The sequence below is a fragment of the Anser brachyrhynchus genome (genome assembly GCF_964034855.1).
Source record: "Anser brachyrhynchus genome assembly, chromosome: 3".
NCBI lineage: Eukaryota > Metazoa > Chordata > Aves > Anseriformes > Anatidae > Anser > Anser brachyrhynchus.
Genome location: NC_137696.1, coordinates 73,854,537 through 73,868,316, shown reverse-complemented (window position 1 = coordinate 73,868,316; position 13,780 = coordinate 73,854,537). Strand labels below are relative to the sequence as shown.

Here is a 13,780-nt window from a genome sequence, read left to right as displayed (position 1 = left end):
TCTAAATCATCTGAGAAATTCTTTCTGGTTATCCAGTCTGTTTGAAATTGTCAGGACATCTCTCTCTCTGCCCAAGTTGTAAGACCTGAAGCATTAGCATCCCAGCCTGTATATGTGTGGCTTCCTGTTGGAGTAATATTTATAGCACTTCTGACCTTTGAATGAACTTCCAAGAATCAATAACAGCAAGATAGAAGGAAGGTCAGCAGCAGTTTTCCTCTTGTGTGAGTGCAGCCAAAATTATGCTCAGAATATCTAAGATACATTAGAAGGTCTCATAATCACGTTTATGCAGAATTATTTCAGGACATAGCTGGATTTCTTTAGCACTGTCATGTAGCCACTATTGCAAGGAAATAATACAATGCCAGAATTAATTGTGGCATTAATGGTTTTTAAGCTGTGATGTATTTTTCTTCACATGGCAGACCTACCACAAGAGGCCTTAACAGTCAGTGCTAAAGAATAATTTTCTTGACTATATTTTGCCACAGGGAAAGTGGAACTGGATTAGAAACCTTTCTTATTAGTGTCTTGCTGCAACTGAAACACCATTGAGGTGTACACTTTTTCCCACTTTAGATTATATAAATAAAACTGACAGTCACCACACATTTGAACTAGCTGTATGAACACGAGCAGCCGTATGAGATAGTTCAAGACGCAAGGTTTGCCTGATCCATTATCTCAATAACCTTACATCTGAAATATAAAGGAGCTTTCCTAATTCATCAGCTGTCTGAAGCTCCTTCCAAAATCAAGGTGTTCCTGTAATTAATTAAACATCTTGATGCTGTTTGCTGCCTCCATGTATAGAGGAAGAAACCAAGCCTTGAAATTTCCCATAATTTCACTGCCTGAAAATGAAGTTCTAGCTTAATTAAGTCTTTTACTTCTACAGAGCTGGAACCTCTAGAAAGTATTTCTTGCACTTTTTTGCCTACCAAGGAAGCCTGGCCAGCTAGCTGAGATTATAGATATAAATTAGAAGCCTGACTTCAGGATGCATCGAGTTAAGTGAGATGAATCCCATTGCTAGGGGTGACAGTAATGAGTCTCACAGAGCGAGAGGTCTTTTACCTTGTAATTAGAGTGAATTTTTTCAGTCAGGGCTGCCCCTCATGCCTTTCCTTAGAAGCAGCAAAGCAGAGTCTTGATCTTTGCTGGAGACACCTGGTGCTACTGTAACACATAGGGCTCATATTTGCAATTATAATATTGTTATTCTAAAAATCCTTTTATTAATACCTCCATTGTTCTCTACAATTTCCTGACTGAATGAATGAAGAGTTCATTGTCATAGACAGCGATAGCTTCAGAAATCTTGGCAAATTTCAAGAAAGTTTTTGTAGCAGCTCAAAAATGTTGTTTTGAGAAGTGCTCTTTTTCTATGTCCATGCTGTTTGAAAATTATGTCTACTTATTCAGTCAGCCTTAAAAATATGTCTAAAAATGTAGAGAAAATAAAACAAACTTTCTGGACTTTGACAACTTCAGTTTGATCAAAAGTTGTTTGATCAAAAGTAATTTAAAGGCCAGGAAATGTCAAATGGAGGAGGTTTCTTTTCATGGATGTTATTATACTTACTGTCATTAGGTTTCTGAAGGAAAAATAAAGGAAAAGATGATTCCACACAAGTTTTATGTGAATTGCTAGTTTTAACTTCTTTTTTTTTTCTAGTTTCTTTGTTTTTTCCTAGTTTATAAAACACCCTTAATATAGAATTGTTTTATCTGAGAATAAATCCTGTGATTATTCCAATTCTTAGATGTATAATACTAAAGGATGGTAGACTGCCTGTATCTCTTCCCTTCTTTTTCCTTATTTTTTTTTCTCCTTCAAAAGGAGCAATGTATCATGTTCATCTTAAGTGCACTTAAACATAAAGCCATCTTGTCATTTCACTGTTCTTCCAAAATCTACATTTCAGTTTTCAGAAATCTCTGAGTGAAGTTTGTTCTCTCTGTCTCAGTCTTCTCCCTAACATATCTGAAGTACTTTGAAAAATTCTGTAAAACAGGGGAAATGATGTCCTTGATATCCTGCCTAAGCCAGAGCAAAGTACTGTATTGGTTTCTAACCAATAAAATAGATATATTTGATTGAGACTGAATAACAGAATCACCCTTTCATTTAACCACATTGACAGACAAAAGACATTAATATTAACATTTCTGATTAAATTTGTATCATTTATCATTTCACTAAGGCTAGTATATGGGCTCCAGCAAGAAGCTGGTAAGAGTAGATCTGACAATAGCACATGGATCTGGATGAGTAATAACGTTACGTGGGCACCAGGACAGATACAGCTGCTTTGGGGCACAGTTAGCGGACAGCCTGGGAGTTTCATATCCTAATGATTCTTCCTGTTTGCTGACAGTTGCCATTTTGGATATATGGGAAGTTTACATCACCAGCAGTAATACTGTTCACTTCCCCAAAACTGGATGATAACTGGAACTGCTCATTGCATGTGCTGACCTAAGGCTGATTAATTCCCAAACGAACTACCTCGTCCTGTTTCATTGAATTTATGTCAGTGTTTAAAAGTAGAAACTAATTTTCCTGTAGGGAAAAGTACATGCTGTTATTGTCCGTCCTATCTCATGTTTCTCCTTAGCTCTTCAGCAGCTCCTCCATCAGTTTGCTCTGTGTAATTTTCTACCTTCACTGCTGTAGTACTTGGGAAGCAAAGCCCATGGCTTTGATTCCTCAGCTCTTCTGTAGCGCTTGCAGATGAGGCTCAGCTGCTTCTTTACTCAAACATGTCTGCCTACCCTTTTTATTTCCTACTTGCTGAACAGATAGCATGCAAGGTCACATCTTAAGTGCCACTTTGTATACAAGCCATCCCCATCTACCAAACATCACAACTGAACCCACAGCCAGTACCAGAACTTGAACCTCTCACCAGACACTGGAGCTGTTTTCATGTCAAAATAGACTATGTTCTCCAAGCTGTGCACGGGCAGCTTCTTGCACATCTTACAAATTCAGAAGCATGTGCTGCTCTCACTAACAGCAGGCAATTTTGCTTGTTGGTTCCAGAGAATGACGAGGAGCAGGAGGCTCTGTTGTCACTGGACAAGCCGGGTTGGTATTCCCAAGGTAATGCTATCCATCTTTATGAACTACTGAAGAAGATGACTGGCAAACTGGATCCCAAGGTATGTTAAAAGTGAGATTAAATCTTTGTGAAAATACCCTGTTTCAGTATAAAAGTCACCAGATGATCTTGTTTTACTGTTAATGATGTGTTAAGTCACAAATTTTTGTTCTGCATACACTGGTGTGGAGCAATTCCATTATGCATCAAAACTGACTGTTCTGTTCTGCTTCATTACTAATGATTACAGCAATGGCCTATCAATGCACAGTGTGAGCTTACTGCACACATTCCCCGCTGCATAATATTTCCTGCCTTGTTCATGGTGAAAAGTTCTGCGTGCACTCCCTGTACTAAGAGAAGTACTCGCTTCTTTTAGTAGTCCCTATACTAAAAGAAGGGTATGCAGTTGCTGCTTATTTAGATGCGTGACAAAAGCTGCACGCGTTATATACTGCAGCTAAAGTTGCCTGTTTCTTCATCATCTTCCAGTTAACCAACTATTCCTCAATTATTTAGTAATGATGGGCCCTGTTCTAGAGTCCAAAATATCATACTATTCCTGATGAGTTAAAAGTTTTAAAAATTGCAGTCCAAAACTGGAAGGAGTATGTAAGTCTTTTTATTGATAAACATAAACTTTCTAGCTAAGATGCTTTATTCTGGGTGCATGGTCATGCATTTCTGCAGTTCTGTGGAGAATCAGATTATCATCACAAAATCAATCTCCTTGAGGAAATCGATCAAATAAATGAAAAGGTGGCCTCAGTGAAAAGTGGGATCATATTATTTTAATTACAGCTCTGGATGGATGAAAAGGCCACTGAAGGTGGTGGGTCCCCAGTTTCCATAGTGGTTAGACTACCAACTGGGTACAGAAAAGTTCTGAATCACCAAGAGGCTCTGTGTTCTCCCTTGTCTCCAAAGTCATCCAAAATGCATTCCAGTTGCTCTGTGCATTTTCTTTTTAGTCTTTTCCACTGCTTTCTGGCAGGCTACTTCTGTCAGTCAAAAATCTCAGTGCTGTCCTGTGTGCTAGTCCCAAATGGGCACCCCTGAAGGGTCAGAGCAAGGAGGGGATGCGGAATCATTCTTTTCCTTACTGAACTGATTGAAGATAAAACTCCAAACTATGACATTGACAAGATCTGTGTTTGTCATGGCCAACTGTAAACACAGAGGAATTTTTATTAGGTTGTTTTAAAGCTCTTGTTCTCTCTCTGTGAGATACGGTTTGCTTGTGTTTTCCTCATATACAAAGACCTTTTAATTTGCTGCTTCCCTCACAGGTTGTTTATTTTGGTGACAGCATGCACTCAGATATTTTCCCAGCTCATCACTATAGCAACTGGGAAACTGTCTTCATCTTAGAGGAGCTTCTAGGGGACAAAGTTATGGTGCCTGCAGAGACCGAATCTGAGCCCTTGGAGAAAAAAGGAAAATATGAGGTAAGGGTTCCTTGCAGATATTTCCTAGAACAGAAGAAAGCAAGTTACAGAAAAGCCTCCTGCATCCTGTACTGAGCATGAGGCTGCTTATCTCACCAGGCTGCTGGCAGCATCCCTCATAGACATATGCTCCTGGCCACCATCCTGTACCAGCTCAGTATTGTATGGGTGCCACAGAGCCTTCATTACCCTGAGATAACTCGCACATCTTAGAAAAAGATCTGTACATATGGTCCCTTATTCATAAAACAGTCTTCTATCCAGTAACAAGAACCTGCCCTGTGTCCTACAAGGAGAAGTTTCACAGGAGCTTATCAGGTGCTGCACTTGATCTCCACTGAGTTCATGATATTTCCCTGCATGTCACTGCAGTAATTTTTACTAGGTTGTTTTAAAGCTCTTTTTCTCTGTCTGAAATACAGTTTACTTGTGTTTTCTGTATAAACAAAGAACTTTTCATTTGCTGCTTTTTTTTTCATTTTTTAATTTGCTGCATAGGCTATTTATTTTGATGACAGCTGCACTCAGATAAGAGGAACTGTTCCTAAGACTGGTCAAATGAGAACTACCGACAGTTACCTCAGATAAATAATAAAATTTCCAGGTGGCTCACAGCTGAGAAGCAGACTCTTAGCATTACTGCTAGTCTTTAATTGTCCCTCGGTGAAATGTTACTACAGTTTATCCTTCTGTCCACTGCTGAAGAACAAAGTAGGTAAGGAATGGCACTCAGATGGCAAAGTTGTACCTCCAGTGTGTCATGCTGAAGAACTATAATCTAGTTCCAGTTTCAGCACAGGACCTCTGCAAACCTGCACCCAGATAACAAGAATAAGGAAATACATTCACTGAAATTATCTGCTTCTTAGTTAGACATATCTAATATTTTCCCCCACTATCCTGATTTCTAAACAAAGGACATTTAACTTAGTAAAATAAGGAAATGTAGTCATTAATGTTCAGCCTTTTTCCTGAAGTGTTGGGGGGGAAGAAAAAGTGAAGTCTCTTATCAAGAAAAATGTGTTCTTCAGTAAAAAAAAAAAAGGGGGGGGGGGGGAGGAACAATGAGTAGAAGTGCTACAGAGGTTAATATAATTCATTTTAATTAATTTATGTAGTAAAAATAACTCATTATCCTCCTAAAATCTTTTTTTTTCTCTGACTGGAGACTCAAGTATATGGCAGCTTTCAACATACATCTCTGTAAGCTTTAGCTTATTTTTTTTAAGTCAACCATTGGTTCTAAAGTGTGTTCAATATATGCTTTTGAAACATATATGTTTAAACAAGCAGACAGCACAGGTTTATTTTCCTGGAAAGCAAGAGTTATTGAGTGATGTGTTTCTAAGCCCTTGGTGATGATTTGTTTTTATCTTGTTGCGATACCTCTGGCTGACTCCTCACAAGATCCATCTTCTCTATCACTGCAGTTACCAACCAGGAAATTGAAAATTTTAGACAGGTGTTTGACATTTCACTAAAGCTGTAGCAGTCGTGATAACAGATGGCAGCATCTCAGGGACATACCACCTCTACCATACAAAACCCCTGGTCAGTTTACATCCGCTGCCAGTGACAGCGGGTAAGCAAGGGAGAAATGAATTGTGTTGATTAAAGAAATCTGAACCAAGGGGGCCGTGGTAGGTCAGTGGTGTTATTTCATTACCATGCTGCTCACTGGAGTCTGAACAACAGGTCACATCCATATCTCTGCAGTTGACTGGCCGCTACTAACTTAACTGGACTAGTTCAAAGAGACTCCCTTTACAAGCCCAGGAAAGTTTTATTTTCATTCCCCTAATCAACTTCTCCCATTAACCCTTTGGTTAGGAAGGGAGGAAAGCCAACTCAAAGGACTGGACAAAGTCAGGTATTGTTTGAAAATTAGACAGTAGCAAACTAGATTTAGTATTGTTCATTAGCCTTCTCATTCATTTCTCAAAAACACACACTACTGCAGATTTTGTGTGCCATGCTGTGTGTGCAGAGAGGGACTAAAAATTTAATTCAAGACACAATCCTCCCTTCTATCATTCTTCACAAAATATTATTAAATAAATGGAGTATTGCCTCTAATTTGCAATTGCATTTTTCAGAAAGAAATAACAAAAAAACTGTTTTCAGTTGCATGGTTGGTATTTCATCACTAACAGAGAGGGGGAAGAAAACAACCCCCTTGCACACAGACTGGGAGCCTAGTAATTTCCATTTTCATTAACAGTTTTGGTCTTTTCCACTTCAGTTAAATGCCTGATATAAGCCAGATACACACAACTGTGAAATTATGGAAACAACTACAGTTCTTTTGAGTGTATGAGTCATAACCAAATGAGCAAGAGAATTGCAGACTAAAAACTATTCATGCAATTATCGTCTCCTAAGTGAATTGCAGCATGCAAGGAAAAAACAAAAAACAAAACAAAACAAAAAAAACCCAAGCATTGTGTTGAAACTAGATTCCCCCCAGATTTGGGGGTTTGCTTGCTTGGCTGGAGGCTTTGTTTTTTCCTTCTGTTCATTAAATGTGTGATCAATTTCATCAATGAAAACTCTAAGAAAAGCTGGATTTCATCCCAGGATTTCGAGGGAAATCATTGCAGAGGAGATAGTCAGCATGTAAAAAACTGGGGTTATAGGAATGAATGGAGTAAAATGAGAAGAAGACATTGGCAGATATAGACAATATTTCTGCAGTTAGAAGGCAAACCCAATTTGTACAGTATTGCCTAGCAGCTGTCAGGGAGGTCAGGTCCTTGAGCCCCTGTACTTCCAGGACTCCTCTGAGTGACCTCAGCCAAGGGCCGATTGCTCTGGGCCTCTTGGCTCTGTTCATCTCTTTACTCCTGTTTATCTTCAACACAAATCTAATGGTACTTTCAGGAACAACCGAATGGGCTGCTGTGAAGCCCACCCAGTTAAAGCAATGCCCTTAAAGCAATGTCCTTAGCGCAGCATGGCTGTGTTGCTCAGGTACATCTGTTTTTTGTGGGCCTTACCAGCACAGCTGTGCTGGTGGAAACACATCAAATACTTGCCATTATACAGGCAAAACTTCATTTTGAACATTGTTTTTACTAGCACTAAGAGTCAGTGGTGGTTTTATTACCTTGGCACAAAGCACACAGCCATCGGTGCCACCCATTATCGGGATACAGTTTATGGTAATGCAGTAAAGTAATCCTAGTGCACCCCGCTTGGTACAAAAACACTGGCATAGATGGCAAATCACCACTTAAATAATGCCTTAAAAAAATACTAAATATACACTGCTTTTCAGCTTGATTTTCACTCCTATCTCGCTTATATCTTTTTTTCTTTCCCCTCTTCACCAAACAGAGTAAAACTTCAGAGCTCAGCTCCCTGCCCACTTCAATTTTCTATAGGCCATTTGTAAGCTGGCAAATCAGTATTTCTCAAGGGTCCCATTAGCTGAAACTGTCTGGTCTGTTAACAGGCCCTATTTGTCTGCAGTTAATAAAGTAAAGGTGATAGTAAGTATCCCAGGTGCTTTAATTTAGTGGAAAGCTTTGGGTCTTGTGCAACAGTTGCACTGTCATTATTCTCTGAAGTCTAGACATAGCCTTTGAGGTTCTGTACCCTGATCTGATACAATCAACATCTAAACTCCTCCTGCTGTCTGACCAGTATACTTAAGAGCAAAACCACATCTTTAGGGGTTTTACATATGAAAGAAGGGGGTGCACAGCACTTCTCAGGACTTGCCACCCTACAAGGAAAGCAAACTCCATGTTGAGGGACTACAGGAGTGGCTGGGGGACCTTCCGGAGCTCATCGGCCCTGCTGTTGAACGTGTATCTCCAGGTTTATGGGGAGCAGGGATATTACCAGGGACTTATGCCTGATTTTGCAGATATATAGACGTTGTGGCACATTGTCTTGCCTTCAATGTGGGTTATGTGTGCTGCAGGTGAGATATGGACATCTTCTAGGCAGCAGTTATAATGACAAAGGGATTGACAGCAAACGCTTCTTAAGTATATGGGACAAGTTTTGACAACTTTTATCAGATTTGAGATGAGGATGTAGCCTTGCTACCAAACCATCTCATGTGGAAATAAGCCAGCAGCAAGACATCAGGAGTTCTCTATCAGGGGACTTGATGACAGTGCTCATGTCTGTGCTTGGTTTTGTTAAGGGCATGAGTTATAAATAATATATTTATCTTCCTCCTCCTTAAAAAGTAAGAAATTCCTACTCTAAAAATCACATCTCAGAAGGAAAAAAAAAATTTTAATTTCCTCTGACTGTGATTGTAATTGCCTTTTGAACCAATCACTGATTTCAAAAAGCAAAAGCCTCATATTTTTTTTGTCTTGTCAATAAACAAGACCCTTTCTTTTGTACAAATGTTTGTGTGGGTCAGTATTGGGTTTTGGTGTTTGCTTTTTTTTAATTAATCACCTAAATGTGTCATCCAGCTGGCAAATGATTTTAATTCAGCATAGCATCTACATTTGACTATAACTTATGTGAAGTCCTGGGATTTGCATGGCAAGATAAGATTTGAAAAAAAAAAAATGTTATGTTGCTCCTAAGTGAGAAAGAAAAAGAACACAGTTCCTGAAGAGCAATCAAACTGATGTTTTTGAAATTAAAGATATGTTTTTTTCCAAGCTTTTCCAAACTTCTTTACTTACATCAGAAGACAGAAAACACTACCTATATTTGTCCAAATCACTTTCCCCCTCTTACCCCCCCCAGCTATGCTTAGAGGAAAGACTATTACCCAAAATCACTGAAAAAATTGTTCTGTTTACTGACATTTTTTTTCTTTTTTTTTTTTTCTGTCTGGATCAACAGCTTTGTTGTGATCAAAAGTCACGGATGCCTGTCATAAATACAAATTATTCCAGCACTTTCTCAAAACTATTAAGAGAGGGGTTAAATGGAAAATAAAGTACAAAAGTTCACGAATCTGGAGGCACACACTAGGATATCTGTTCTTTGCTTTGCTATCCTGAAAATGACTTTACACACAAATGACTTTAACAGATTTTCTGCAGTGTGGTTTGCAGTTTTGTTTTCCATTTTTTAATCTCTCTGTAGAGGCCTCCTGGAGCTTTTTCTGGCTGCTCATGGCAATATATAGCGGGTTTCAAAATGAACTGCAAAAACAAAATTGATTTTCCCAATGCTGCTTTAACACTCTCTTTCAAACATAATGAGTCTGAAGTTGTTTACTGAAAACATACAGGAAAAAAATCCATTTTTCATAGTTTGTGAGGGAACTGAATGTCTCTCCATGGATCCTGTGACTCTGTTCTCATTCACCAGCTCAGAAACATATAAAAGACCACGGGTAAAATACTACTACATTCTTCACAATTCTTCCATCTACCATTCAGCATCCTGTAGAGTCACTCATTTCTGTTGGAAAGAGTTCCCAACTGTACTGGGCTGCTCAGGTGCTCCAGCAGAGAAAGGCGGCAAGCTAGTTATGCCATCTGATACAGAAAAAAAAAAAAAAAAAAAAAAAAAAAGAAAGAAAGAAAAAAGAAGGAAAAAAAAAAAAGATTTCTAAGGGACAAATATTCACCAAAAGGTGACTTTCATGCCCTAGGGAATCCATAAATTATGTAAACCTGAGTTTGAGGCCTTATAGGAGTAGGATTGTTATTGTTCTGTTTTACAGTGTTTTTAAGCCACATTGCTCCTGATACAGATTTCCCAGAAAATGAGCGAAATACTACGGACTTCTTAAAGTAATGCTTGTGGTTGGATAGACAAGGAAGATTTTTTTGTACATTTACATATTTACTTATTTTTATTTCAGGGACGTCAGCCTAAAGCTCCCTACCCTATATCTAAACAGTGGGGCTCTTTCTTCATGGACAGATTGCCAGGCCTGGAAAATGCAGAGGAAACCTTAGTTCGCACATGGTCCTGTAAATGCATTAGCACTTACAGTACTATCGCAATCCCTAGTCTTGAATCAATAGCAGGTAAGTTGAATCAATAGCAGGTAAAGAAGACTTTTTTTTCCCTAGTGGACATGTGGTATTCATAGTAACTTTGTCATACCATTGATTTATTTTTGAGATTACATGTATCCAAAGTAGATTCAAAAATACTCTGTTCCTGTCACACAACAAGTAACAGACATGTCTGTCAATTACTTTGATGTTTACACTTTTAATAGTTTTCTGCTACAATATTTTTTTGTTGTTTGTGTCTGCAAATATTAGTGTCTGCTTAATTAGAAACAGGATGCAATATTTAACAGACTGTAGAAGAGTTCTTGAATTTGGATTTCAGGAATTCAGGATTTCCCCCCAGTATTTTGTGCTTTCTCCTTTTAGTGGTGAGCTACATTTGGAAACAAATACAGGCAAAATTACTTGTGTTGTTTTAGACTTCAAAATGTGTTTCTCTTTGATCTGGCTCATTATCCTTCCTTATCAGCTCCCTTACCCCATTACAGTTGAAATGGAGATGAACAAACACAAGAATGTAATGAAGCCAAGAATGCCTAGGACTGTGCTTCTCTCTCTCTCTCTCTCTCTCTCTCATGTGTTGTGTTTGAAACTGCATCATAATGGACAGAGATTGAGCCTGAAATCTACTCCTTATCTGGAAAAAAAAGGCCATTACAAGCAATGCCTTGTTCCCCAAAAAAATCAGGTAATTGAGAAATGAAATTAGTTCAGACTTTCTACCTTTTTCCATCAAGGTTGTGCCAAAGGTGCAGTTATGACTAATCTTCTGGGTTTTGCTACTGTTTATCCCTGAAGGGGCTATGCACTAGTTTGTACGGTTTGTAGCAATAGCTGTAGCAGTAATACTGCAATTAGCTTTGCAACTGCAGTACGAATCAGTTGAGGACGAAGAGGTGGTGAAGATCTTACATTTATTTATTCTCAATCTATTATTTTTCCTTACTGAACTTTGATACACGATATCTAAAGGAATAAACAAATTATAAAATGAATGAGGTGCTTAGCTCTGTGAAGACGACAGCAATTGTTTAGTTTACTAACCCCTCCGCTCAGCATCTGTAGCCTACTGCATGCACAAGACCAGTGAATACAAAGTTCTTCTGAGGGAACATTTCAGACTTGCCAAGCAGTTATTTCTGTAAGAAAATATGTGATAAACCTGTTCCTTGCAACCACACTCTAAATATCTCAGTATATTATAAGGATATCTCAAAACAGAAAACTCATACAGTGCCACAATTTATATATGCTTCTGATATTTACTGTGTTGCAGTCTGTATTTCAGCCTAGAGGTACAAAGCCCAAATATAACAAGGGAAATTGCCAGAAGAGAGGTAACTTCTGTAAAACTCCTTTCTAATATTATTTTTTTCCAGAGCCCTTCTGTAGTTTGCTTTGAAAGTGTTGGCCTAGAGGAAATATGTGGGTTAGCTATGTTCTGTGAAAATCCTCCTTCCCACCAGCTAAACCATAGCTCATTCTGCACAGCTAGCAAATACTGTAGACCACAAGCTTATCAAGAAGTTCCCAGCTACAAATGAAAGTGTGAGAACATTAGTCATATATGTGAAAATTATTGACTGAAGTTCAGGAACAGCATAGCTGTCTGTTCCTTCTCATTTTATCAGCTGTGGAGCCCCTGCAAAGCTTGTTCCTCCATCAGGAAGGATGCTGTGTGCCTTCTCACACTGCCTCTGACTGGCACTGGGGCAAGGACCAGTGTCTGAGAAACTTATACCCCAAAGCTAAAGGACAGCAAATGGAGAACTAACATTTTAACTTGCAGCTATGTGCCTGAAAACAACCTCAAAGCTGAATGTACAAGAACATCTATGGTATCTTACAGAGAGAGGTATTTCTTGTTTGTTTGTGCTAAACGCAGATGTTCATTATTATGGATGTTGAGGCATTCCTGACTCTTCTCAAATACCTTGTTTCACTCCTGTCACAGCAAGCAGTTAGAGCCCCCGCTTTGCCAAGCCCTGAAGTTTTTGGCTGCAGCTTTAAGTCAAAGCTTAGCTGCAGCTATTTTGGAAAAACTAGCTAGAAGAGATTCAAACGGGTTATGTGAGTTTGATGTGCCCCAGCTTTTCCTTTCCTATTCATGCATTTTAATCACCAGCAGAGGACTTCCCTCCGCCAAGCTGCACAAACACAGACCCTTCCTCAATATCCTTTGAGCTCAAACGTGCAGCTGCACTGTCCATACGGGTTGAGCTTTTGGCTGACAGGTGGGCAAGCAGCTGCTTTGCTCCTGGAGATGTTCAGCAACCTTGTTCGAGTTGTGGGCTCACTGCTGCTTCACTGTTAGCAATGTCCAACCTGAGCTCTGGATGTCCATACAAGCAGTAGGCTGGGCTACGTACAAATAAGTATCCTAACAGAGTGTGAGCTGAAGTAGTCTTTGGTGAAAGCCAAACAATTGCTGCTAGGATAACTTTAAAATACACTTGACTCTTGTTCGGATGCAATATGTATCCGTACTTAAGGAACAGCCGGATTTACTTCTCCAGACAAACTTAATTGAAAAATATTATTCAAAAAAATAATCAACATTATTCAAAAGAAGTAAATACTAGTGGTGTTTTACAAAAATCACTGAGTTTTCATCAAAAATCATATGAGAATTCTTTTGAAAGAATTATCAGAAATTAATTTGAGTTACTAAAGCTCTTTGAGCTTGTTTCAATTTTTTTTAGATACAGGAAGTATGTTAAAAATATATAAAAATAAGCTGTATATCTGGACTGAGAAATTGCAATAGAAACAACTTTTAGAGTTCTCTTTCTTCACCAGCCTCTTGTGAGTTTGGTGCAGATGCCTTCTAATGGTTTCACCTAAAGAATTTACACATGTAACTAAAGGGAACAACTTGATACTTACCAAAGAGCATTGTAGGAAAAGGGCTCCCCAGGGAATGCTGCTGTTGCAGTTTTTGACCATTCAAAGTATAAAATAACAGAGCATATACACTAACTGTGTGTGTAATTAGCAAAGCGACAGCTTGGTGAAAAAAATAATCCAGTTCATTCTTCATTAGCTTTCTGTGCTGAATAAATGTAGTTATTCTTCTACATGTTTGTCCTCATCTTTAATTGAAAATTCAGTATCTGACCCAAAAGGGGGTCGCATTCAAAGATGTATCAGAAATTCTGAAATCTGATCACATATCTACCAAGCAAAATATTAGTAGGATTGCAGATTACTGCATCACAGCTTGTCATCAAAGCAACCCTGACAGACATTGAAAAGGAATTGGCATTTT

At 38.6% G+C, this 13,780-nt stretch overlaps 1 protein-coding gene across 1 annotated transcript in view; it reads left to right on the top strand.

Moving 5' to 3' along the window:
* LOC308192863 (dermatan-sulfate epimerase) overlaps window positions 1-13,780 on the top strand; it is a 201,412-nt gene that overhangs the window by 129,411 nt on the left and 58,221 nt on the right. The window contains exons 9-11 of the mRNA XM_080586857.1: window positions 3,053-3,171; window positions 4,400-4,558; window positions 10,353-10,521. Coding sequence (XP_080442983.1) covers window positions 3,053-3,171; window positions 4,400-4,558; window positions 10,353-10,521 — 447 coding nt within the window. The remainder of the gene's footprint in view (window positions 1-3,052; window positions 3,172-4,399; window positions 4,559-10,352; window positions 10,522-13,780) is intronic.